General features: G+C 39.1%; 1 protein-coding gene across 8 annotated transcripts in view; it reads left to right on the top strand.

Moving 5' to 3' along the window:
* LOC117366587 (UDP-GalNAc:beta-1,3-N-acetylgalactosaminyltransferase 1-like) overlaps positions 1 to 23,777 on the top strand; it is an 81,188-nt gene extending 57,411 nt beyond the window's left edge. For 3 of the 8 annotated variants that reach the window (XM_033958105.1, XM_033958112.1, XM_033958104.1), the window contains 2 exons: positions 13,589 to 13,724; positions 22,290 to 23,777. In XM_033958105.1, the coding sequence (XP_033813996.1) occupies positions 22,399 to 23,364 (966 nt within the window). In that variant the 5' untranslated portion in view covers positions 13,589 to 13,724; positions 22,290 to 22,398 and the 3' untranslated portion in view covers positions 23,365 to 23,777. Of the gene's footprint in view, positions 1 to 11,539; positions 11,559 to 12,244; positions 12,372 to 13,585; positions 13,725 to 22,289 lie in introns of those variants that run through there. The other 5 variants (XM_033958109.1, XM_033958108.1, XM_033958110.1 and 2 more) reach the window with 4 other exon arrangements.
* Positions 23,778 to 24,698: the final 921 nt, after the last annotated feature.

The raw sequence follows: 24,698 nt of genomic DNA on the forward strand, positions 1-24,698 counted from the left end.
TCGAATCAAATCCACCCCTTTTACCTTGCAAAGATCATTCCCACCAACATGGAAAACAATCAATTGAGGACAGGAAAATCTTCTGGCTTGCAACAAGGTCGGAAGAACTTGGTCCCAGCACATGCCTCGGAGTCCCAGCCAACGAATTCGAACTCCATAATGCACAAGGCCCAGATTCGATCCCCAGCGAGATTCCACTGCACGTTTCTGAGCCCAAAAGATGTAAGAATGGCCACATAACCACACACAGTTATCAGGCGGCAAAGGACCTGCAAGAAAAAACTGAAGCAGCAAGAAAATCATGAACAAACTGACATACAACCCGGCCTCACATAGCGTTTATAACAGGTAGAACGCCAACGCCCAATTTTACATAACATGGAAGGAGAAGCCCCCCGTTAAGCCGCATAAGAAGCAGCCCCAATACGGAAGGAATGTGTCCCAAAAGACCGCGGGTCACAGCCAACTGCCACCAGACACCTCTTCAAGAGGGCAGAAAATTGAAAATGAGTCAGTGGCGTTCCATCAGCATGAATAAGCCAATATATACCCCCCAGCGGCCGCACCGCAGCATAAGACAATGCACACTGCACAGGACACAAGGGATCAGCTGCCAAAGCCCGCAAATAAACAGAGGACCCTCTCCCGAAAGGATCAATCTTTGAACGCCGAATATGCAAACGCAAACAGCGCTTACCCAAAAACACATCAAATACCAGGAGGCCAGTGCTACCAACCGCAGACTTTGCCGGAGCTACCAGTTCACCAACTCGCAAAGCTGCAAAAAAGGCAACACTAAAAGCCACCCAGAACAACAACACTTCGAAGCCATCTGTACAAACCCCAGGCAAAACCGCACACAACTGCTTCAATAAAAGTGGTAAAATAGGAAACGCTCAGGCCTAACAGGTCTAATAAGAGTAGAGCGCTGAAAGCCAACCCACAATTTCTTCACTAAAAAGTACGCACAAGGATTCGGATAGCCGAGCAGCTGAGCCAAAAAAGCAACACTGGCCAAAGAGGCATGAACTACCCCAACAGACCAGCCCCGTTGCTGAGCAAAAAGCAAAAAGTGTACCAAGAGAGATACCGAAAAGGGCGGAACATCCAAAGCAGATGAGGCTTCCAAAAACCCCAGGTAACGGCGCCAGCCAGCCCGATAAGAATTCCACGTATTCTCAGCCAAGGAATTCCTCAGTAACTCTCCCAACGATCCAGCAAACAGGTCCACAATGTGACAGGCATGACCACAGGTTCTTCGTCCACTGCAGGTACCAAAGCCCGGAAACGGGCCCACTGAAACCGAGATAAAGAATCAGCAATCTCATTCAAGAAACCAGTAACATGCTTAGCAGAGAGTGTAGTATTAAGCTGTAAACAACGCAAAACAATGAGCCTCAAAAGCTCAACCAATAATGGACAATGAGCAGATTGAGCATTAATCGCCTGCACAACAGCAATGTTATCAGAAAAAACCACCACTCTCCTGTTAGCCAACTTGTTCCCCCAAAGAACCGTAGCCACAAAGACCGGAAAAAGCTCTAACAAAGCAATGTTATCACACCAACCCCGATCTCGCCACCACCCAGGCCACCTATCCGCACACCACGACCCTTCAAAGTAAATGCCAAAACCGAAGCCCACCGCGGCATCAGTAAAAAGACGTAAATCCACTGATGTAACTTCCTCCTGCTGCCACACACAAACCCCATTAAAGCAAGCCAAAAAATGAGACCACAGCCGAAGATCTTCCCGCACACCCCGTGTAATGTGCACACGGAAATGCAGTTTCCGCAAACCCCGAGACAAAATTGCCAAACGACGGCAAAAAATCCGACCCTTCGGGATCACCCGAGAAGCAAAATTAAAGTGTCCCACCAGAGACTGAATTTCCCGCAATGTCAACTTGGATTTCTGCAACGCTGCCTGAATAGCCTCTCTCAAGGCAGCAACCTTAACAGCAGGCAAACGAGACTCCATACGCACAGAGTCCAGTTCAACCCCCTTAGAAAAACTAAGGAAGTAGCTGGCCCTTCAGATTTATCCAATGCTAAGGGAACCCCCAAATTCTGAGTTACTGCGTGAAATGCCCCCACCAAATCAGCACACTGAGAAGAACCAGCCGGACCTCCAAACAAAAAATCATCCAGATAATGTACAATAGTTACACAGCCAGAAACACATTGAGTAACCCAATGAATAAAAGTAGAAAATGCCTCAAAATAAAAGCGATGCTCAAAATGAAAACCAAGCAAATAAAAAGAATCTGGATGCACAGGAAGTAAACGAAATGCAGACTCGATATCGGCCTTAGCCAAAAGCGCCCTCATACCCAGATTACGCAGCATAGCAATGGCCACATCAAACGAGGTATACTGCACAGAACAAAAAAGGGGGTCAATAAAAGAATTCACACTACAGCCCAAAGGAAATGATAAATTATGGATGAGCCGGAACTTGCCCGGCTCCTTTTTAGACACAACACCCAACGGTGATAGTACCAAGTCTGGAAAAGGCAGAAAAGAAAATGGGCCAGCAATCCTCCCCAACTCCAACTCCAACTCCTTCTGCAACTTAACACGAACCACCTCCACATGCTGTTCAACTGAAGGAGAATTACGACAATGATGAGCAAGGGGTGGCCCAGCAAAAGGAATCACAAAACCAAAATGAAAACCTTCTCCCAGCAGCTGAGCAACATCCTCTAAAGCACAGGTGTCAAAGTTGGTCCTCGAGGGCCAGAATCCAGTCGGGTTTTCTGGATTTCCCCAATGAATCTGCATGAGATCTATTTGCATGCACTGCTTTCAATGCATATTCATTGGGGAAATCCAGAAAACCCGACTAGATTCCGGCCCTCGAGGAGGGACTTTGACACCCCTGCTCTAAAGGGTACAAATCGAGCCATAGATCAAGCATGAGTAAATTAATTGGGGACTCTGCTTTGACCCGGCAAACTCCCGCCAAAGGTCCCGGCAGACCGGACCCCTGCCCCGCGACCACTGGCTCCCGCACTGAAACAACGAAAGGCTGGGTGGGCACTGGAACATTGACTACACCGATGTCTGAATTTACAGACCGCTCGGTCACAGCGCCCGGCATTAAACTGGAAACAGAAGGTACCCACGGCAACCCATGACCCAGGCAACCCAAAGGTCTCACCCCGTCCGGAATTACCAAGGGGCACCCGGGAACCAAAAGAGGTGGAGACCCCACTAACTGAGGGCCCTCCCGAAACAGCAGAGCCAGCACCCCCTCCCAAAACGAAAGGAACCAGCACGAGCCTGTGTCATCTCTGAAAGCCATAAATCCACATCCCTATACCCCCACACCCATGATTTGTCAGTAGCCAAACTTTTATGAAATTGCTCATCATAGTTTAACCATGACCATCCACCATAAATCCTAAACGCCTGCAAAATGAGATCAGAATATTTCAACAAGCCTGCATACAACCCAGGCCGTGCTGCCCCAACCACAGAAGCATAAATATTAAAACCCAACAACCAATTCATAATGGTTCTAGGCACACGAAAATGACTACGCTGCCCATCAGCCTTACTAGTATCTTTTTCTTATCCAACGTACCCTGCTCCTTTTCCAACAAAGAAAAAACATCCACATACTTGCCCTTCAATATTTTTTCCCGCAATTTCTTAGAAATACTACAGTCTAAGGGCGCAATTTCGCATAAGGTATGTCCACGACGCATCATCTGAGCAGCTGCACCAGCAGAACCACTCGACACAGGCATGGACGGCGGGACACACACTCCCAAATCCACCGACTGAGCCGAAGGTCCAGCTGCATCACCACTCTCAGATGAGGAAGAGGCACCAGAAGAAACTTCCGAGGAATCCGACAACTGCCAAACAGCCATAGGATCAGCAGGAACCCTCCTACGCTGCCTCTTGTCCACATCTAACCGCTTCACAACATGCTGAAGATGTTTCAAAAAATTTTTATCCCGCAAACGCTTCGCCACAGATCGAGCCGCCGGACGCACCCGCGAGTGCCCCCGTTGTGCCACCCCACTCCCAGACTCGGCAGCACCCACACCAGACAAAACATCCATCAAAGCCCCAAGAGACTCACCAGAATGATCAACAGGAGCAGGAGCCACCACAGATGGACCAGGCTGAGAGGAAGCTGGCACCACAGATGTCCGTGTAACAGGGGTCCTGACACCCCTCCGAACAGCTGCACAGGAACCATGCCTCGGCGTCCCAGCCGCAGGATCACGGGGAACGGCACCCACCCCTAGCCGAAGAGCCCCTTGTTGCCGAAGAGCCCCTTATAGCAGAAGAACCACCTTTAGCTGAAGAGCCCCTGCTAGCATTACGCAGCTTCCTAGGAGCCATAACAAAACAAAATAGAAAAACCTGCTCTCACTACTGTGCAAGAACTAAGCCCCAAACAAGCCCACCCCCACCCAAAGCACTCACACCACACACAGCTCAACCACACAGCAACCCAACCCCCACACCACGAACCCAACACCTCCCCCCCCCAACAGCCCCCAAGAATACACACCCAAAGAGCCTGACCAAAATGAAGAAGCAGGCAAGAACCACGGGCAGCAAAAAACTTACACACACCACAAAGGCAACCCACACAGCAGGAACAAAAAGACTTCAGCTGTGCACTGACACCGCAGCTCACCGACACCCGGTGCTCCAGATAACAACAGAAGCAGAAGAAAAGGCTTACCCGACCAGCTCGGTGCTCACACTGGCAGCTCCCCTCCACTGGACTGAGCAGGAAAAATGCACGAGGCTGACCTAGCCAGGCCGGCAGGCCAAGCCGGCTCACAAAGATGCGCGGCACCCCTGTCAAACCAAGCAGGGAAAAGATGCTAATGCCGCGTGTCGTGTAGAGCCGGCCCCCAGGAAACGCGGAGCCCGGAACAGCCAGAAACAAGCAGGAAAACACAGAATGAGGACCTATCAAGTCCGGCGCCACACCAACGCGCGTCACCCCGTCAACGACGCGAGTAGCAAAAGGACACTCGGTAATGGAGCCGCTAAAAACCTTGACAGGAACTCCAGCTCAGCTCCAACGCGTGTCACAAATACCGGCACTACCCAAAGAACAAAAGCAACGGTCCGTTCTCCACAAAACCACCGCACACCAGCCCAAAAACGCTCCAAAGCAACAACCACGTCAGGAACCAGGAAGGAAAGGTAAAGCTACCATTAAATTGCTCAACAACAACAAAAAACAAATTTAAACCTGAACAAATTTAACCCTGCCTACCCACCTCTTCCCACACTCCCACCCTTCCCAAACTGATTTTGCCCGCCAAATTCACCCTTAATCCCCACAAGTCCTCCACCAATCACCCCTCACCCTTCTTCACAACCAATCCTCCTGTCCTAGCACCCCAACCACCAATCCCTGCCAACCTCTAGCTCCCACAACCAACCCTCACATTCCAACCCCCCCCCCATCCCCAGCCCACTGTAATTATGGTATAAGAATTCGCTCAGCCACTGTTATCAGCTTACAGCTAAACTGTAAGCTCCCTTATTAATGTACATGAAAGAAATTAAAAATTGAAATGTGTCTTAAGAACATAAGAATAGCCTTAATGGGTCAGACCAATGGTCCATCAAGCCCTGTAGTCCGTCCTCACGGTGGCCAATCCAGGTCCCTAGTACCTTGCTAAAACCCAAAAAGTAGCAAGATTCCAGAATTCCAATGAGAGCAACATTCCAGAGCTGAGCTTTGAGCAGCCAGGTTTGCTCATAGGTGGGTAAAGTGTACATGAATGATGGGCACATGACGCAAAAGGTTTAAAAAAAAAAAAGTATTAATTTTATTTATTTCCATAACATTTATCAAAAGATTATTGCGTCTTTGGTGGGAGTCATTACAGGCGCCAAATGCTGGTATTTCTGGCAAAGAATCCCCACCAATAATTCGTTGCTCACTAATATATATTTTCTGTCCAATCTGACATCATTACTTATAAACCAATCGGCTAATAGAGGCTGTCCGTAGGTTTAAACAAAAAAATTCTTTTTTGACACCGAAAAAGTTTCACAAATCATATTTACACAAGGACAAAAAAAAAATCAAATGATCTAACGTCCAAACTTCTAATCTACAATGCCAGCATCTATTGGATCTAGCACTATCTAACTTTTGTAAACGTGTAGGGGTCCATAAAACTCAATGTAACAAAAACATCCATGTTTGACTCATAGATACTGACCTTGTAGACCTTAATCTCCAGGACCAAAATCGTGGCCATTGAGATGCAGAAATTGTCTGTCCAATCTCAATACTCCAAATATCCCTAAGTCCAGTTTTCTTTTTTTTATTTAAAAATCCATATAATAATTTATACCATTTTGCGGCTTGGTGTCCCAAAAAATCCGCCTGAAAGCAGAGGACCTGCAAGCTATATTGAGTGTTAAGACCCTTCCATTCAGGGAACCCTACCTGAATAGCCTGCTTCAATTGCAACCATTTAAAATATTGTGTTTTATTTAAGCCAAATTTATGTTGCAATTGTGAAAAACTAAGCAGTGATCCATCTGAAATAACATCATTCATTGTCCGTATACCTGCAATTATCCACTGCTTCCAGATGATCTTAAATCCGCCAATCCTGATCCTGGAGTTAACCCAAATGGATTGATTTAATGATTTTGCAATTGGATCTGGTGACAAATTACTAATATACCTTAAGGACTTCCAAGTATCAAGTAAAATCCTATTATCTTTGTATTTCCTAGGCAATTTTATACTAATTACATGCTCTAAATGTAATGGGAACAGGAGCCGCCATTCTAAATATAACCAATCAGGTACATTCTCCATGAGATCTGGGAGGATCCAAAACATACCCTGTCTTAGAATATAGGCTTAATGGTACCTATAAAAATTTGGAAAATTTACCCCTCCCTCCACAATTGGTCTTTGTAATGATGCTAAAGCAATTCTGGGTCTTTTCCCAAACCAAACAAATTTTGTAAGAACATTGTTTAACTTTTTATAAAATGACCCCTGAAAAAATATTGGTATCATACTCATTTGATAACAAACCACAGGCAATATCATCATTTTAATTGTTTGAACTCTTCCCCACCAAGAGAGATGTAAAGGATTCCATTGCTCACACATTTCCGTTATCTTTCTTAATAAAAGTTTTTCATTTTCTTTCACTGTGTCCTCAATTGTATTTTTGATAATAATACCTAAGTATTTTAAACCTTCATCTTTCCATATAAATGAATATGAATCAAATAATCCTTTGGTACAATGAACATTAATTGGAAGAACTTCAGATTTACTCCAATTAATTTTATATCCAGAAAATTTTCCAAACTTCTCTAAAAGATTAAGTAAACATGGAACAGTATTCCCCGGTTCTCTTAAATATAGTAAAATATCATCTGCATATGCAGAAAGTTTAAATTCCCAGTTAGAGTATGGGATTCCCTTTATCCCCTTAGTTTGATTAATTGCAATTAATAAGGGTTCAAGAACAACATCAAAAAGTAAGGGGGACAAAGGACATCCTTGTCTAACCCCCCTTCGCAAGTTAAATCTATCTGATAAATTATTATTAATATATAATTTTGCGCCAGGAGAGCTATACAATGTCTGAATCATTTTAATAAAACCGGGGCCTATACCAAACCATTCTAAAGCTTGATACATAAAACTCCATTCCACTCTATCAAATGCTTTTTCTGCATCTAAAGACACTATAAAAGCTGGATCATTAATATTTTTTACTAAATTTAAAGAGTGAAATGCTAATCTAGTATTATTTGAAGAATGCCTTTTAGCAATAAATCCTGTTTGGTGGACATCAATAATAAAAGGAAGAGCTTTTGCCAATCTTAATGCTAATACTTTAGCAACCAATTTACCATCTACATTTAATAAAGAGATAGGCCTGTAATTTGAAACCAAAGTAGGATCCCTGTTTGGTTTTGGCAAGACAATAATTACAGAATCAGCCATAGTACCTGATATATTCCCATTATTCATTTGGTACTGATATAAATTTAATAGATATGGTAAAATAATATTTTGAAATGATTTATAAAATTCAACAGTATATCCATCGCCACCTGGAGCGGATCCAATTCTAAGAGACTTCAATGCTGATTCTACTTCTTTTAAAGATATAGGATCTTCTAAACTTCTTTTTATATGATCCGGAACATTTGGTCCATTAAATGAATTTTAAAAATCTAACCCATCTTGTTCTTTATTTTCATAAGATTCAGAAGAATATAAATCTTTATAAAAATCAAGAAACTGTATTAAAATATCCTTAGTGTTAGTGTGTGTATTGCCTTGTATATCTTTAATTGCAATAATCTTAGATTTCCTTTTTTTTGCTTTAAGAAAATTTGCTAATAATCTTCCAGCCTTGTTTGAATTAGCATAATACTGAACTTGCCGAGAGAACATATCTTTCCTCACAAATTGAGAAGAAATCTCATTATACTTAGCTTTTGCTTTTAATAATTTTTGTAATATATTATGTTCCCATTTCTCAATTTATTTTTTAATACTTTAATTTCTTTTTCCAAATCAACAAATTGTTTTTTAAGTTGTTTTTTAATAAATGCTGAATATGAAATAATATTTCCTCTCATTGTTGCTTTAAAAGCATCCCATAAAATCTCAACATTTATATTATCCGAATTATTAATTTGAAAAAATTCATTCATCTTTAATTTAAGATCTTCCAGAAAGTTCGAATCCACAAGTAAAGCATTATCAAATCTCCAAATTGATTTAGAATATACCAAATCATCATTCTGAAAGTCAATCCACACACCAGCATGGTCCGATATTACAATAGGATCAATAACTGCTTTTATTACACGCTGTGCTATATTATTAGACACAAATATATAATCAATTCGTGAAAAAGATTTGTGGACCTGAGAACAAAATGAAAATTCCTGATCATTAAAATGAAGAATACGCCATATATCAACTAAATCACAAGATTGTACCAAATTATCTAATCCTAACGATTTCATAATTCTGCTTGGTCTCTTATCCAAAATCGGATCCATTACAGCATTGAAATCCCCAGCTACCACTAAATTAGAAGCAGCCAGTGGTAATAATATTTGTTGAATTTGTTTGAAAAACTCCATTTGATTCGAATTAGGAGCATACAAATTAAATAAATCCAGGGTTGTGTTTACCAGAACCATTTTGATATGCACCCATCTTCCTAAAGGATCAGAATTTATTAATTGAAAATCAGCACTGCATTTCTTATTTACAAGAACAGCTACCCCAGCTTTTTTCCCAACAGCAGGTGCAAACAAACATTTAGATACCCAACCCCCTGATAGCTTCTTAGATTCAATCCCAGAAAGATGCGTCTCTTGAATGAAATATACATCCGCATTCTGTTTATGTAGAAAAGCTAACATTTTCTTCCTCTTAATTGGGTGATTTAGACCATTGACATTTATAGAGAAAATTTTAATATCCATCTATTTTTATGATTAAAATTTGACACATAACTCTATAATAAGTATTATGATCAGACATCCGCACATATTTAAGATATAACCCCTTTCCCCTAATCCCCCATCCCTTTTTTTCCCAAAAAATAAAATTATATTGAAACAATTCAATTTTTACATTCCTTCTAATTTCATGTCTTAAAGAAACAGTAATCATCCCACCACCCCCACCCTTTAATAAAAGTGAAAGCCTGGAAAACCACATATGGTAACAAGTGACAAGAATCTCCCCCAGGTCAATTATACATATATCACATTCTTACAAATCAATAAGCTATCTTCATTTATTTCCTCCCATGAATTCCTAACTAAATTAATCCTTTTAATAATTAATTTATAAGAAACTTTTATCCAATTTCCCCTCAAAATCTTAAAAAATCCCCAAATAAATATTACCATCCTTATAAGTCAATCCCTAAACATTAATAAAAGTTTATAAGGAATCCCCAATTAGTGTATAACAATTATATATAAAATACTCTATCCTTATTACCTCCCTTTAACATAATACATCTTAGTTAACCTATAACTAAACATCAGTATATTCTATCATATAAAGTTTCTCATATTATAATATTTGCAGTACAACATTATGAATATAATTCATAAATTACATTTAATTTCTTTACTCTCTTTTACTATTTTTTTCCCCCTTCCCCTCAAATTATACTAAATTCATAAATATCTTTGAAAATATCTAGTCTTCATACCAATTTGTTAAGACAAGATCCAAATAATTTTAAATACTTTACAATGCATCAACTTTTCATACATCTTCCCAAAAAATTTTTTTTTATATATGTATCTATTAGATATTAAAATAGTTACTATCTTCACTCATCCTTTATCTCCTCCAAAAATCCTTCTATATTTATATTCACTTTTCCCTTTTAACAATAAAAGAAACCCCATAAAACAATATTTAAAATTTGTTTTCATTCCTATAAATGAACCAAAACCCTTCTCAACTTTTCAACACCTTCCCTAACTCTTACATTAATACTTTGCACTAATATCCAAAAGAAGGGGTTAATAAGACTTTTTCTATAATGAGCCCTTTGTAATTACCATTAAATTATAACAACAGGCTCATTATATAAGAAACTGTGTATTTGAAACATAACATGGAATCAAGTTATGTAAAACACTCCTCATTCTATATCCCCATTTAATATGAAATACTGAGTTATGATTCATCCATACTATCCAATACATATACCATATATTTAAGACTATTCAGCATTCTTAAAGTCAAATTTCTGATATTCTCTCAATCATCTTCCAAGAAAAGTACTTGTGTTAAAATCCTATAACTTCCCACATCTTGAATACATTGTCTTCAAAGCTTTTGGCATAGTTTATATTTCAATTCCGCTTCTCATCTTTATTACAGAAGTAGTGCTAGCCTTTCAACTTCTTTAACAACCCACTGTACATTAATTCCAGCACTTATTTCCTTTGCGGAATATCTTTCCATATTCATTTCTACTCTCCAACATTTTACTTTAAGCTTAAGCAAATTGTCCCACAAATTATTTATTCCTTCACATCCAATAGTTTTTCATTTTCCTTATATGTCCAGATCCGTTTAGAATGTTCACTCGAAGCATTCCACTCCTACACACTGTCTGCTAGCTGCATTGAAAATAAATTAAACTGACATCTGGCATTCACAGTTTTCAATAAAGTCACTTAACTTCTCTGGATCCTCAAAATTAAGAGCCTTATTGTCATATGTGACCTTCATTATGGCTGGATAAAACAGCCCATATCTCGCTCCTAGACTCTTTAATTTCGGTCTGAAGTCCAACAGTTTCTTTCTTTTCTGAGCCGTAGCCCTGGTGAAGTCAGGCACAATGTATATTTTTGAATCCTGATATTTTAAATTCCGGTTTTCTTTAGCCAGTCTCAGGATTTCTGCAACCTGCTGAAATCTTAACAACTTGAATATCAAAGGACGCGGTCCCAGCTGTTTATTTGATCTTCTTGTCGGAATTCTGTGAGTCCTTTCAAACTCCATCGGATACTTGAACTTTAAAGGTAAGATTTTAGGTAAAAAATTTTCTAGAAATGAAACAGGATCATTTTTTTCTGATCCTTCCGGCAGCCCAATTACCTTCAAATTATTCCTTTTACTGCGATTAATACAATCTTCCAGATCACTTGTAAGGCTCATAAGTAACTTTTTATCTGGCTTCAACTGTCTAATCTGCGCTTCAGTCACCTCAGTTCTTTTTTCTAACTGATCCATTTTTATATCTAAAACTGCTATTTTCCTTGTAAGAAGCGCCACTTCATCAATGGCTTCTTGTATCTTTTTTGAATTATTCAGTACTATTTCTGTAATCTGTCTGAGTTCATTTCCTACATCAATTCTTTCCTCACCTGGCAACGGAGCTTTTCAGCGTTTCAGTTTTTGATCTTTTCGCACTTACTTCGCTTGTACCAGCCACCTCTCCCTTTGATTGTTTTGAAGCTGCCATTATATTCACAGAAACACCGTCTCAAATGAAAAAATTCTTCAAAGCTTATTTATCCAAGATATAGATCTGTTATGAAGGAGCTACTATATCACCCGTCCATTCCGTTGCAGCTCCAAGCCACGCCCCTATTTCCTCCTATTGACAGTTTGTTTCCACAAGAAGACACATTTCAATTTTAAATTTGTATTTTCTTTCAAGCACATCAATAACATAGTTGACATTATTTTATTTTATAAATTCAAGACAGATTCCTGAGGTATGCCATGGTGGCCGAAACACGTACATGTCGAGTCTTAATCGATCCCACCAAAAAGGGAGCCCAAGGAGGCTTCAATGACGAGACAATCAAGGCACAACAAAGGAGTTGCAAGTATGAGATGTCAATAATTCAAATTCAAAAACGCTGTGGAGAAGATGTCCAACATGCAGGCTTTATTGAAGATACATAATAAAATGTGTAGGACCCATAAAATAGGAACTATGGACTCAACACAGTCCTGTCTTCTTCAGGGTTCCTAAGAGTCCTAAGTCAAAGAATGTGGGTCAAAGGCTCTATCGTGCAGAGTAATGCTCTATCGCGCAGAGCTCTCGAGCAGGATTGTTCTCAGCCTTTGATTCACGTTCTTTGACTTACTACTCTTAGGGACCCCTGAGGAAGACAGGGTCATTGAAACACGGACTATTGGGTCTAATCTATCGCGCAGAGCTCTCGAGCAGGATTGTTCTCAGCCTTTCATCCACGTACTTTGACTACATCTTGGACATCTTCTCAGCATTTTTGTTTTTGGTTGCTCTTTGATTCTGTGGAGTATCAAGGATCAATTTCTATTTGTTTGTGTTTCATGATAATAATTCAGCCATGGATGTAAAGTTCAAACCTTTGAAGATGTGGGATGCATGCTTCTAAAATATGCAGTGCCTCCAGTGAACCCTTGACAAAGCAACAAAAGTTAGCAAAATGGGTCCCGTCGGGCTTTTGAATACCTGCATTCTTAAAGATAAATGATGTAATTCTCTCTGCTGGTTAAAGTTAAATAAGAAGATTAATAAATAAATTTGGATTTCAACAGAAGAGTTTCAAAACAGGGAGGAGGTGGTTTAGAGGGAAAAATCAGTCTTGGTTTAAAGTTCTTTTCCTAATTTCAAGCAGGTTTCTGAGACCCTCTTCCTCTCCTTTCTTACACTCTTGTTACCTCAAAGTGAGATTTTGTGTACCTTTGGATTGTTCCCATTGGATCTCACATACCATTTTTTTTTCTTAAATTCAGTAGGAAGCCACTGCTTGCCCTGGATCAGTAGCATGGAATGTTGCTACTCTTTTTGGGTTTTGGCCAGGTACCAGTGACCTGGATTGGCCACCGCGAGAACAGACTACTGGGCTTGATGGACCTTTGGTCTGACCCAGTAAGGCTATTCTTTAGTTGCCTTACCTTGAATCTCCTCATCCACAGAAGAATCACTGTGGTCAGCCAGTGTTGTATGTTTTGTTTCATGAGTTATAAATAAAGAAAAATGTAAATAATAGTATTTTCTGGTAAAGAATATTTATGACCGTGTTGATCTGCTGATTTGTTTCTCTTCAAGTAGAACTGAAGCTACATTGTGAAGATGCCCAGCTGAAGTTGTGGTGACTGAAATCTAGAGATCAAATGATGACCCAAGATACCTGTGTGAGATCAGCTATTGAAGAAGAGCCGTATCATTTTTAAAGAGTATTCCTCATGTATGCATTCCCAGCATGTTTTGTTTTCAGACTTTATGATTAAACAATGTTTTATTGACTGAAACAATACGGAACCATGGCAAAATATCAAAGTACAAAATACACCGAAAGGAAGCAGGAAATCTGCTAGAATAATATGTAACAGTACCAAGTCATGTGTCTTTTTTATATCAACTCTCCCTATCCCTGTGAACCCCCAAGAATCCCCCTTCCCCCCTCTCTCCCTCTCTAGGGAGGGAGTAGACTCGGTTGTTTTCAGACTTCTTTATTGCACCACGTTATGAGTAGATTTGCACAAGTTTGGAGAAAATCAATATGAGATACATTCCACATTTTAACAGTAAGCTTTTATTTCGGTCTTTTAAATAAATATTAGTTGTCTTTTGATTCTCTTCCATTTTTTAATGTCTTGTTTTTTTTTCTTCTAAAATATTTCAGCATTTTTTTCTTATCTTACCTCCCCTTTTACAAAGCCGGTGTATTGAATGCTCTGCGCTGCTCCTGATGCTTATAGGAACTCTGGCCTGCCCTAAAAAATCGCTATCGCAGTTTTGTAAAAGGGGGGTTAATTAGGTACACAAACAATAGTATGTATTTTTATTTATTTGAAACATTTTATACTCTGCCATGATCCTAAGTGGCTTACAAAATCAAGAAAAAACCCTACTAAAGGAGGTATAAAAATCACACACTAACACACTTTAATCACTCCAGTAATTTGCTGGAGATATCTGCATATTCTAATTCAAACCTCTTGCCAAAAATGCTTTAAAGAACAGAATAAACTAGCCTCAGAAGTCTCGGGGCAAAGAGTTGCTCCGGAGCTATGGAAGGGAACTGAAGAGCCGGCTGATTCGGCTTTCACTGACAGACCACTCGACACTCTTTATGCTGGTTTGAGTAATGTCAATTTAATAATAAATCAGCAATAGCTTGCATAAATAAATCACATAGCATACAGAGTAATAGCACACATACCAGGCTGGCCAGACTGATGAAGAACTTTGGATCAGTTCTGAAACCATTGTTCAAGGAGTTTTCTTTTATATGATTCTGACAGCTGTGGCCCACATTGGTGCATGTTAAGTTTCACATTTTCATTGTTTAATCATACTCATTATCTCACTTATTAATCTATTGATTGGTTAACATTTCTGAGTGATACTGTGTGTCACGCTCTTCCTCTAGGTCTATTCTATTTCCCCATAAATGTCCTGTTAATATACCAAAGTTCCTCTTTTGAACACCTGGGCCTAACAGCTTTTAGCTCTGTGGTCAGTTTTCTTAAATTTCACATCCTTGTTTATGTGATGCTTTTAACCACTGTCCATCCTGGCTTGGGTGGAGGGTAGCTTTTCACAAGAATTTCCAACTTTGTCTTCTGTTCGACCTTGTTCAAAGCTGACAGTTTCTGGTTAGAGTGTGTCTTTAACCATTTTAATCTTTTCATCAGCCATTTTAGGTTCTTGGGCTGTGTTGGCCTATTTCTGCTATAGTGGGGATGCTCAGGGGTCTTCCAGTGGTCTTCACCTGTGCTTTCCTGCACAGGACTTTCTGCTCTTCCTTCCTCATCCTCCTCTTCGAAGACTGAGAAGTCTTTGAAATCCCAAGGTCAGGATTTGGTTGAAGTTCATGCTGGTACTTGGTCAAGAAGCACAGGCATAAGGCCCAGATACTCAATAAGTGGGTTTGATATGGGATTAAGAGGATAAATAAACTAACCCAACCCCAACTATACTATAGAGGCATGTGTCACAGTATAACTCAGCAATCTTATAAGGTCATATATGCAACTGTTACTATAAAAGAATAATGGTGATAGATTATTAATTTACAGTTTGTTCAAGCAAAGAAGGTGATATACCAATGACTCTTAATAACCTGTCATACCCTGATCCGTAGAGGCATTATTGTAGGTGTAAGGAGTCCCTATTTCAACATTTGAGATAGTTCGGGCAACTAAGCATCTCCGGGGGTTCATCATCTGATCTGATATTCAGGATCTGTGGCATGTGAAGCAAGTTCACAGTAAATATGGGTGGCTAACATTTTAATATACCTTTCTTTTATGGCTTCATCCTGTCATGAGTATACTATATCAAAAAGGGATAAATTAACAAGTTAGATAATTTCCATGCCCTTCCAAAATAGCCGGGATCAGTGCAGACTCGGCTGGGTCCAAATGCCATCAGGTTATGCTCATAGGCCAGGGCGGAAGTCCAGGTAACCACATCAAATCTTCAGCTGGGCTCGTTACTTCTTATTCACTGCATTTTTTCTCAGCTTAGCAGCAAGAAAGGGGATGGAAAGAATCCAGTTGAAATGGAAAATAGCTAGGGAGCGATTATGGGAGTCAAAACAGGATGAAAATGCATAAAAGTCACAATCAAGCAAAACACATGAATCTTGCAATAGGGCTGTTGTTAAAAATAATTACAAACACATGAATACTAATACTGCATAAGTCCATAAAAGAGTTAAAGTGCAAATCAACGAGTCTCCAATTAAAGCTGTAGAAGTTCAAGGTCATAAAGGTCATCCTTTCCTTAGTAGCAACAGTCAAGAAGTCTTCGCTGGTAAGTCTTTAGGGTTTCCTAGGCGCTTATCAGATTCCTTCTCTGGTAGCAAGGTCCTTCCGCTGGGGCTCATCCATCATCAGGGTTTCATATGAATGGAAATCCTCAGCGATGATATTTCAAATAGCACTAGTCCATAATTGTGCAATTACGTCATTAATAGACATCAAAAGGGTGTAAACACAGATTTTCAAATAGCAAAACAGCTTCATCTGATATGGAAAATGTCTTTGAAGTGATCCACAATTAATAAGGCAGAAATATCTGTACTGTATATGCCATTTAATTTGTTTCCAACAATATCTGAGTAATATTACTAACAGGATAGGTACAGCATTAAAAAGATGAAATACAAAAGAAAACAAAAACTTATCTGCTTCTATTCAAATAGGCTAAGGTCTGATATATATTTGTCAGCCTAAGGGAAATATGGCTACAATGACATATGATGTTAAAAGGACAGAGGTAATATGCTAAAACATAAATATGAATTAGCAAAGAGTCCGACCTAAGTAAAAGGATGGCAAAGCTTTAGCCTTAGACATATTAACACATAGGTTATATTGAAACACGCTAAAGTAAAGATGATAAAACCTAAAGATTAAAATAAAATGTATAGGGAAATTTATGAGAGCATTGTCCTTCCCATGGAGTTCTAGCAAAGTTAAGGGTATAATTTTGTTTGGCTCATAATATATTTCACTAAGAAAACAAATAAAATAATACATATTGCTTAAAGCTAGAACAGTGAACAGCCTATAATGGGTTAACTGTATAGTGTATATCTCTCTGTTGAAACACTCAAATCTTAGCTTGGGAGAGTTTTTTTCCAACTGCGACAGAGGAGATGAAAAAGCAGAAGTTAGTTACTTTCGCTTCAGTGTGTGGTACATTCGAAAAAGACTTTCACTAATATTTTGAATTTCAATCAGCAAATAGACCTAACCACAATATTCTGAATTTCAATCAATAGGACTGGGCATTTTCTCCAGCAACTTATTAGAGAACTTTTTTTAAGCAAAGTTAGAAATGTTTTTAAATAAAGCAAAACGCTGATTGCATTGTGTTAAAAACCAGGAAGTATTCCTGCGTGTGTCAGAGAATCAGAAAAAAAAGGAAGTAACTAATTTATTTTTATAAGTTCCAAGAAAAGGCAGAGAGAAAGACTGCTAGAAGGTTTTTGAAATTGTTATGGTAACTAAAGGAAAAATAGTTTTCCTTTTATATTGTTAATTATATTGAGCCCTTAATTATATTTCCAAAAACATTGAATTTGACGTATGACATAATACAACAGATAATGACTCACAGTAACATAAAGGACTGTAGTGCTGAAAAATGGACAGACATTAATTGCTAGCAATTCTCTGTAGAAGACTGCAGGGTTTTTTTTCCTCTAACTCTTAAGAAACAAATAGTCATTAGTAATAATAATAATAACAGTTTATATACCGCAGGACCGTGAAGTTCTATGCGGTTTACAATGATTAAAGATGTTACAGATTGAGTGGAATAAATAATAATAAATGGGGAATGGCCATATTAAAATCCTGGACCTATAAAGACAAAGGGGGTTTATTTTTATATTGCCAGTTATCATGCCTGTTATTTTGTTAGAAGTAATATGACATATATCATTGTGCAATTATGCAAAAGCTTAACCCAAATTCTTCTTATTTACGTACACTATCTTTCTCTGATCTTCAGTAATCTGCTTATAGCTTCCCGTTATTACCACTTTCACTTGACAATCTCTATTAACTTCTGGTGTTTTCCTATTTTTGCTCACCAACATTCTTTGAAATCTGTCTGCGATCAAAAACAAAAATTTGTCTGTGATCCTTTTTCTCTTTCTCACAAAGCAATCTCATAATACTGCGATTTTATATGGGCCAAAGTATTTAGGTTGTCATGAGGCGTTCTAAGGGTGTGGCATGTTGCAATGGTTTTCCTGTGCTATTAATGAATCCTCTAACTTGCCATTTTGGATTGCACTAATGGCAGCTACTTTTGGATTGCGCTAACGGCAGCTATCACAGTTATCACCCCTTCCTCAGAACTTAAAAGACTGTTCTAGCTCCCTTCCAAACCTCTATCATTGGCCTCAGTGCTCCTTACTTCTCTTGAGCACTGACTGTTCCTGAAACTTTCTTTGCAATTTCTATTTTATTTGTTTTAAAGCACTGGCAGTTGCAGAACTCAATATCAGCAAATATAGCAAAAAAATCAATAAAGCAAGCTTGTCTTATCTTTTAGACGTATGCTGCTTGTCAGCTCTCTCCACTTCTTTCTGTCTCTATGCAGACTGAATCAATCATAGGAAATCTTCCCGACTCTGTTATGTCAACAGGCAAATATCCCTAGTAAATTACTGGAGTGATTAAAGTGTGTTTAGTGTGTTACAAAATCAACACACATAATTAAAATATATATTACAATACAATCTTGCATCAGATTTTCAAGACATTCTGAAAAACATGTCCTATATTAATTCCTAATAACAATCATCTGCCTCAACCACACTCAGTTCAAAAGCTTGCTGAGTAACATAATTTCTTAAAAGATCTTGTTGCCAGTTTCTTGATCCTATGCTTTCCTAATTTGGCATTTAGTGGGTTTTTTACTAAGGCGCGCTAGCCGATTTAGCGTGCACTAAATCAGTTAGCATGCCTTAGTAAAGACCCCCTTATTTTTGAGTCTTGTCTTTTAGATACATTTATACTTTAGAATTACAGATGTTCCACATTTTTAATATGACCACATGTTGTTGTTGTTTTTTAAAATTTTACAGTGCCTGAATGCACTTTACAGGCTGCATTCTTGTTTTTAATTTGGCTGTGTGATGTTCTGAGCTTCCAAGGAGAATCAGCAAAGCAGTTTATCACTTAACCACACTTACCCTCAGGAATATTTGGTAAAACATCACCATCTCCCCAAATAAATTGGAGCCAAAAGAAGTAGTCTTTAGTTCGGTTAAAATGGCAGCCTTATTCAATTTGCTGGTATGATGTCCTTAGATACGGCAAATCTCAACCCTTTGTATCCATATCTGGTGGAGTATTAGAGAGAGAGGAAACGCTGATCTCTAAGTACTGAAGGCTGGACAGATTTTTGACATAGTCAATGAAAATCCACGGTTAATGACACCTATGAGGGGCTGCTGAAAAGCTCTCAGTCCAACCAAGACGTGGAGCCATGAAACTTACAAGTTGTTCCACATTTTTCTTGGCACTTTTCGTTTCATATCATTGAAACGAAAAGTGTCAAGAAAAGTGTGGAATAACTTGTAAGTTTCATGGCTGCACATCATTCTCTTCTTGGTTGGGCTGAGAACTTTTCAGCGACCCCTCTTAGACCAGAGATGCTCGGCCTGTGACAAGATGGCCTCTGTACATGCTCCAAATCACTTGTTTTCTCCTCTTCATAAGTTTGTAACATGGTGTGTAGGACAATTCCGAGAATGGCAGCCAGAGGAATTAGAACGTGGTCTTGGAACCAAAGCGGTGTCAGTTCTTTTCATTTGGGTCCTTTTTATAAGTTCAAATTGAATTTGAACTACTGATGTTGTGCTCTGATAAATCCCTTGGATCATCTGGTTTCCGTTCAAACCACTTAAATGCCTCAGACTTGAAAAATTCAAATTGTAGGCTGTGGGAGATTCCTGGCTGGGTTTTTCAAGAACCCTGCACATTCACCCAATCAGCACTTTAGAAGGTGCAAAAAAAAGTCTTTGAGACATCTACCTGAGCCTATTCCCTTATAGTCTCGGGAAAGACAAAGATATACTTTTAATTTTTATATCTTGTATCTAGTGCCGCAGCCTGTACACATTTAGGCAGTTAGCCATATCCCATTCAGTCCAGCGACCTCAGCTTTTGGTCAATTTCCCCAGTTCTCGCAGGCTTAATGCACCATAAGTCTGGTTCCTACTTCACTTGTTAAATAGTCCAAACAGAAGAACATTTAGGAGAAAGAAAATTGTTGTTTATAATCACGTTTTGCGTTAGTTGTATTGTATTCATTTTGTCAAATATTTCACATTATAATTTGAATATTGTACTTTTTATTAAGCTGTAAAAAAATAATTTCATTCACCACTATAAAGTATCTCTATTTTAATCCATTTACAGTGTTATTGCTATAATTAAATACCCATGCAACGCTGGGGCATCAGCTAGTATAATATAAACTAAGTGCACTTAGGCCTGCCATAGAGTTGACAAAACCATGTGTGTCTGAGTGCCTGAGATAAGCACATAACTTATAATATGCAATAAGCTACACATGTGTGAGTCCTGTGCCATGTGACTTGTACACTGCCTTTTTGTAATTATACAACCATAGTCAAAGTGGTTTACAAATATACAGGTACAGTAAAATCCTGATTATCTGAGACTCAAGCAATCGGCACTCACCCAATTAAAAAAAAAAATCATCCTCCCTCCATCACCCGATGCAGCAGCGGCAGTGGTCCTGACCAGACAAACCCCCTTCCATTCCTCCCTACAGCCCCCAAAACAGCAGCGGCAGTGGTCCTGACCCATCAAAAACTCTCCCTCCAGCCCCGAAGCGGCAGCGGTCCTGATACACTAAAGTTAAGTGCTTCCTCCTTTTTTCTTCTTTCAGATGCACATACGAGTTGGTACATTAGCCAAATTTGAAAATATTATACAAATGGACCAACACCCCAGTAAGGGCACGAAAGAAATTTTGATTAGTGTCCCGGGTGTATGAGGTCCAAAAGTTAGGTTTAACATTATACAAGTTTACTCTCGTAAAATTCTTCATAAAAATGGCCTTAGTATGTGCTGAGACTATGTTTTACAGCAGCTTAGTAAAAGGACCCATAGTCATTTTTTTCCTGTTTGTCTTTCTGCTTGAGTTGCTATGAGCCAAGGAAGTGGAAGGGCAGCTGTTGTAACGGAGCGGCGGTTAACATTCTGTGACTGCAAAAGTTTGCAGATTTTTGGGAGGCTCAGTTCTCTGAAAATACTGGCCTGAAGTTTCTGGTTTTCAGACTCCTCCATAATATTTTTTTTTTTTTGGGGGGGGGATGAATAGTTATCATGCCTATAGGTGGACATTTAGTTATTTCATATAATGAATTCCAACATTCCTTATGTTGGAAAGTATACAAATATTGTCATAATAGTATAAATTCAAATCTGCCTGCTCATTTTGATAACAGAAGAGGGATGAAATGGGAAAATGACTCTGCTAGATAAATAAGGCCCTCTTTTACTAAGCCACGGTACAAGCTCCTACTGTGGCCTGAAGCACTAAATGCTCCGACATTGCTCCAACGCTCATAGGAATTCTATGCGCCAACGCTCATAGGAATTCTATGCGTTCAGGGCCGCAGTAGAAACCTCTACCGCAGCTTAGTAAAAGGGGGGGGGGGGTTAAATAAATTAGATTTCATATATAGTACCTTGGTAATATACAGAGGTTTTGTCTTATGCTGTGGATAAGACGTAATTTCTTTATATTGTTATTGTTATAACTTTATTTATTATTCTGTATGATAATGTGTTAAATTTATGTATCCTTTTATAATTAATCTGTTGTATCTATTTTTTATCTGTAAATCGCTTAGCAATTTAAATTAAGCGATTCAACAAGTTAAAAATAAACTTGAAACTTGATTTCATTAGGCAAGATTATAAGGGGTGCAGTTATCAATATGGTCTGCCGTTAAGACATTTTACCACTAACTCGTGCTATTGCACAGGTAACATTTCAGGCAGTGAGACCTACCCCCTCTTTTGCTAAGGCGCACTAGCCGATTTAGCACGCACGCCTTAGTAAAAGGACCCCCTAGTTAGTAATAATTGGTAGTCCATGTTGATAATTGCACTCCTAAATCCTTTTTAATTAAAATTTTATGATATCATTTCTCTGCCAAAAAAGAATGCAGTTTCATAATGTACCAAATTGTAAAAAATGTGTTTTTTTATTTAAATCTTATGTCATTTTGAATCCCTTTTAGAGACGAACAAAGAACAGTTGTCTTTTAAACATTTTGCCCTGAAACTTGAAGAGCATTCAGAGCTTCTTTTGACGTACACTTCTGTCAAGTAGAGTTCTTTGTGAAACCCATGGCTCAGAAGTGTTTCCTTTGCTGTTTTCTAGTCCTTGCTGGACTGTCCACTACAATTTTGATATGGTTCTTGGTGCAGCCCTTTCCTACTGTGACTGTGACTGAAAATTGGATGTTTTTCTATGAGTATGAACCAGTTTACAGGAAAGATTTCACCTTTACTTTACGTGAACATGTGAAATGTGAAGACAGAAATCCTTTTGTGGTCATTTTGGTATTTTCAAGGCTTAGTGAAGTGAAAGCAAGACAGGCCATCAGGTCAACATGGGGTTCAAATCGAACTTGGTGGGGTCAAGAAGTTGTAACCTTTTTCTTAGTAGGCCGTGGAACTGAAGCAGAAGACAGGACAACCTTGTCGATTGTGGAGGATGAAAGCCATTCATATGGCGATATAATACGTCAGGATTTTCTGGACACTTATAACAACCTAACCCTGAAAACAATAATGGCATTTCAATGGGCATCCAAATTTTGCTCCAACACAAAGTATATTATGAAGGCTGATTCAGATGTGTTTATCAATACTGGCAATCTAGTAAGATTTCTCTTAAATTTGAGTTCAACAGAAAACTTATTTACTGGTTTCCCATTTATTGACAATAAGCCTCATCGAGGATTTTATGCAAAAGTATACATTTCTTATGAAGAATATCCTTTCAACGTGTATCCACCATATTGTAGTGGTCTGGGATATGTAGTGTCGATTAAGCTGGCACAGAGGATCTATGAAACTATGGGTCAAATTAAACCTTTTAAATTTGAGGATGTTTATGTTGGGCTTTGTTTACAAAAGCTAAGAGTGAAAGTGTATGTTCCAGAAGATACAGAACTTTTCTTTTTGGACAAAATTAAATTTAATATTTGTAAGTACAGACATTTGATAGCAGTGCATGGATTGTCTTCCAGTGAAATCATAACGTTTTGGCAGAACTTGAACAAAATTAGTATGTTTGTCTGTAAGTGATGCTTTTAATTGTTCACAGAGCTTGAGGCAGCTTCATTTATTGGTGTAATTTGTCAATCCTAATAATATTGTTCCATATTTCTGAAACTGATAGGTAGAAGCAGGATTGGAGTTTGACCTTTTGGCTTGTAAGCCATTCATAAGAATAAGAACCTAAGAATAGCCTTACTGGGTCAAACCAATGGTCCATCCTCATGGTGGCCAATCCTGGTCACTAATCCCTGGCAAAAACGCAAAGTGTAGCAACATTCCATGTAGAGAATGAGGCGGGGAAAGAATTTGGCCCCATCCTCGTCCCCGCCTCATCCCCATCCCCACATCCCATCTGCACAAGCCTTGAATAGTTATGATTTTATACTGAACTTATTTTATTAAAATATAAAAAGAAACAATATTCTGTACAATTTGTCATTTTATAAACACAAATAATGCACATCAAGGATCAACAAAATCCCTGTCTCCCATCCCCTTCACAAATATCCTCTCCACTATCAAGAAAACTGAATAAGCCAAATTATTACAGAATGCTACACAGAAAAATCATGCTAACAGAGCATCACAGAATATTTATGAAATTTACTAGTACGTTTAAATATACAAAAGTTCTTAACTTAATGAAATATTGAATAAAAATGAATATATTATGATCCCATGGTAACAGAAAACATAAAGCTCTGTTGTCACAACCCCAGCCTTAAGGCTAAGTTTGTGCCAGGTAAATCTCATAACCCAAGCCTTACCTTGAAAAGGGCTAACCAGTGTGACAGGTTAGACTCAGACAGACAGATAGGGTCTGAGTTCCAATTGAACCACCATGTTACAGAACCCTGGGGAGGGGAAGATGAGTGGGAGAACAGCCTGAAGCAGCAGGAGGTGCCTAACAAAAAGGGACAGCCTAAGAGGCAGGCTCCTAGCTCAGGTAGTTCACAGCTGTTGAGCCTAATTAAGGCTCAGAGGAAAACTCAGCAGAAGCAGCAGGTTGCCCTTCTCCCTCCCAGGTTAGGGCGTGGCCAGCTCAGTGCTTTAGAGCAGTGATTCCCAACCCTGTCCTGGAGGAACACCAGGCCAATCGGGTTTTCAGGCTAGCCCTAATGAATATGCATGAGAGAGATTTGCATATGATGGAAGTGATAGGCATGCAAATTTGCTTCATGCATATTCATTAGGGCTAGCCTGAAAACCCAATTGGCCTGGTGTTCCTCCAGGACAGGGTTGGGAACCACTGCTTTAGAGGCTGAGCTGAGAAAGACCAGATCAGTCTACCCTGGGGCAACCCAGAAAGGAGGTCCTCGGGACTGGCCTCCTGAGTCTCAAGAAAGCCAGGACATTGAGAT

This window comes from Geotrypetes seraphini, chromosome 9 (assembly GCF_902459505.1).
Source record: "Geotrypetes seraphini chromosome 9, aGeoSer1.1, whole genome shotgun sequence".
NCBI classification, from domain to species: domain Eukaryota; kingdom Metazoa; phylum Chordata; class Amphibia; order Gymnophiona; family Dermophiidae; genus Geotrypetes; species Geotrypetes seraphini.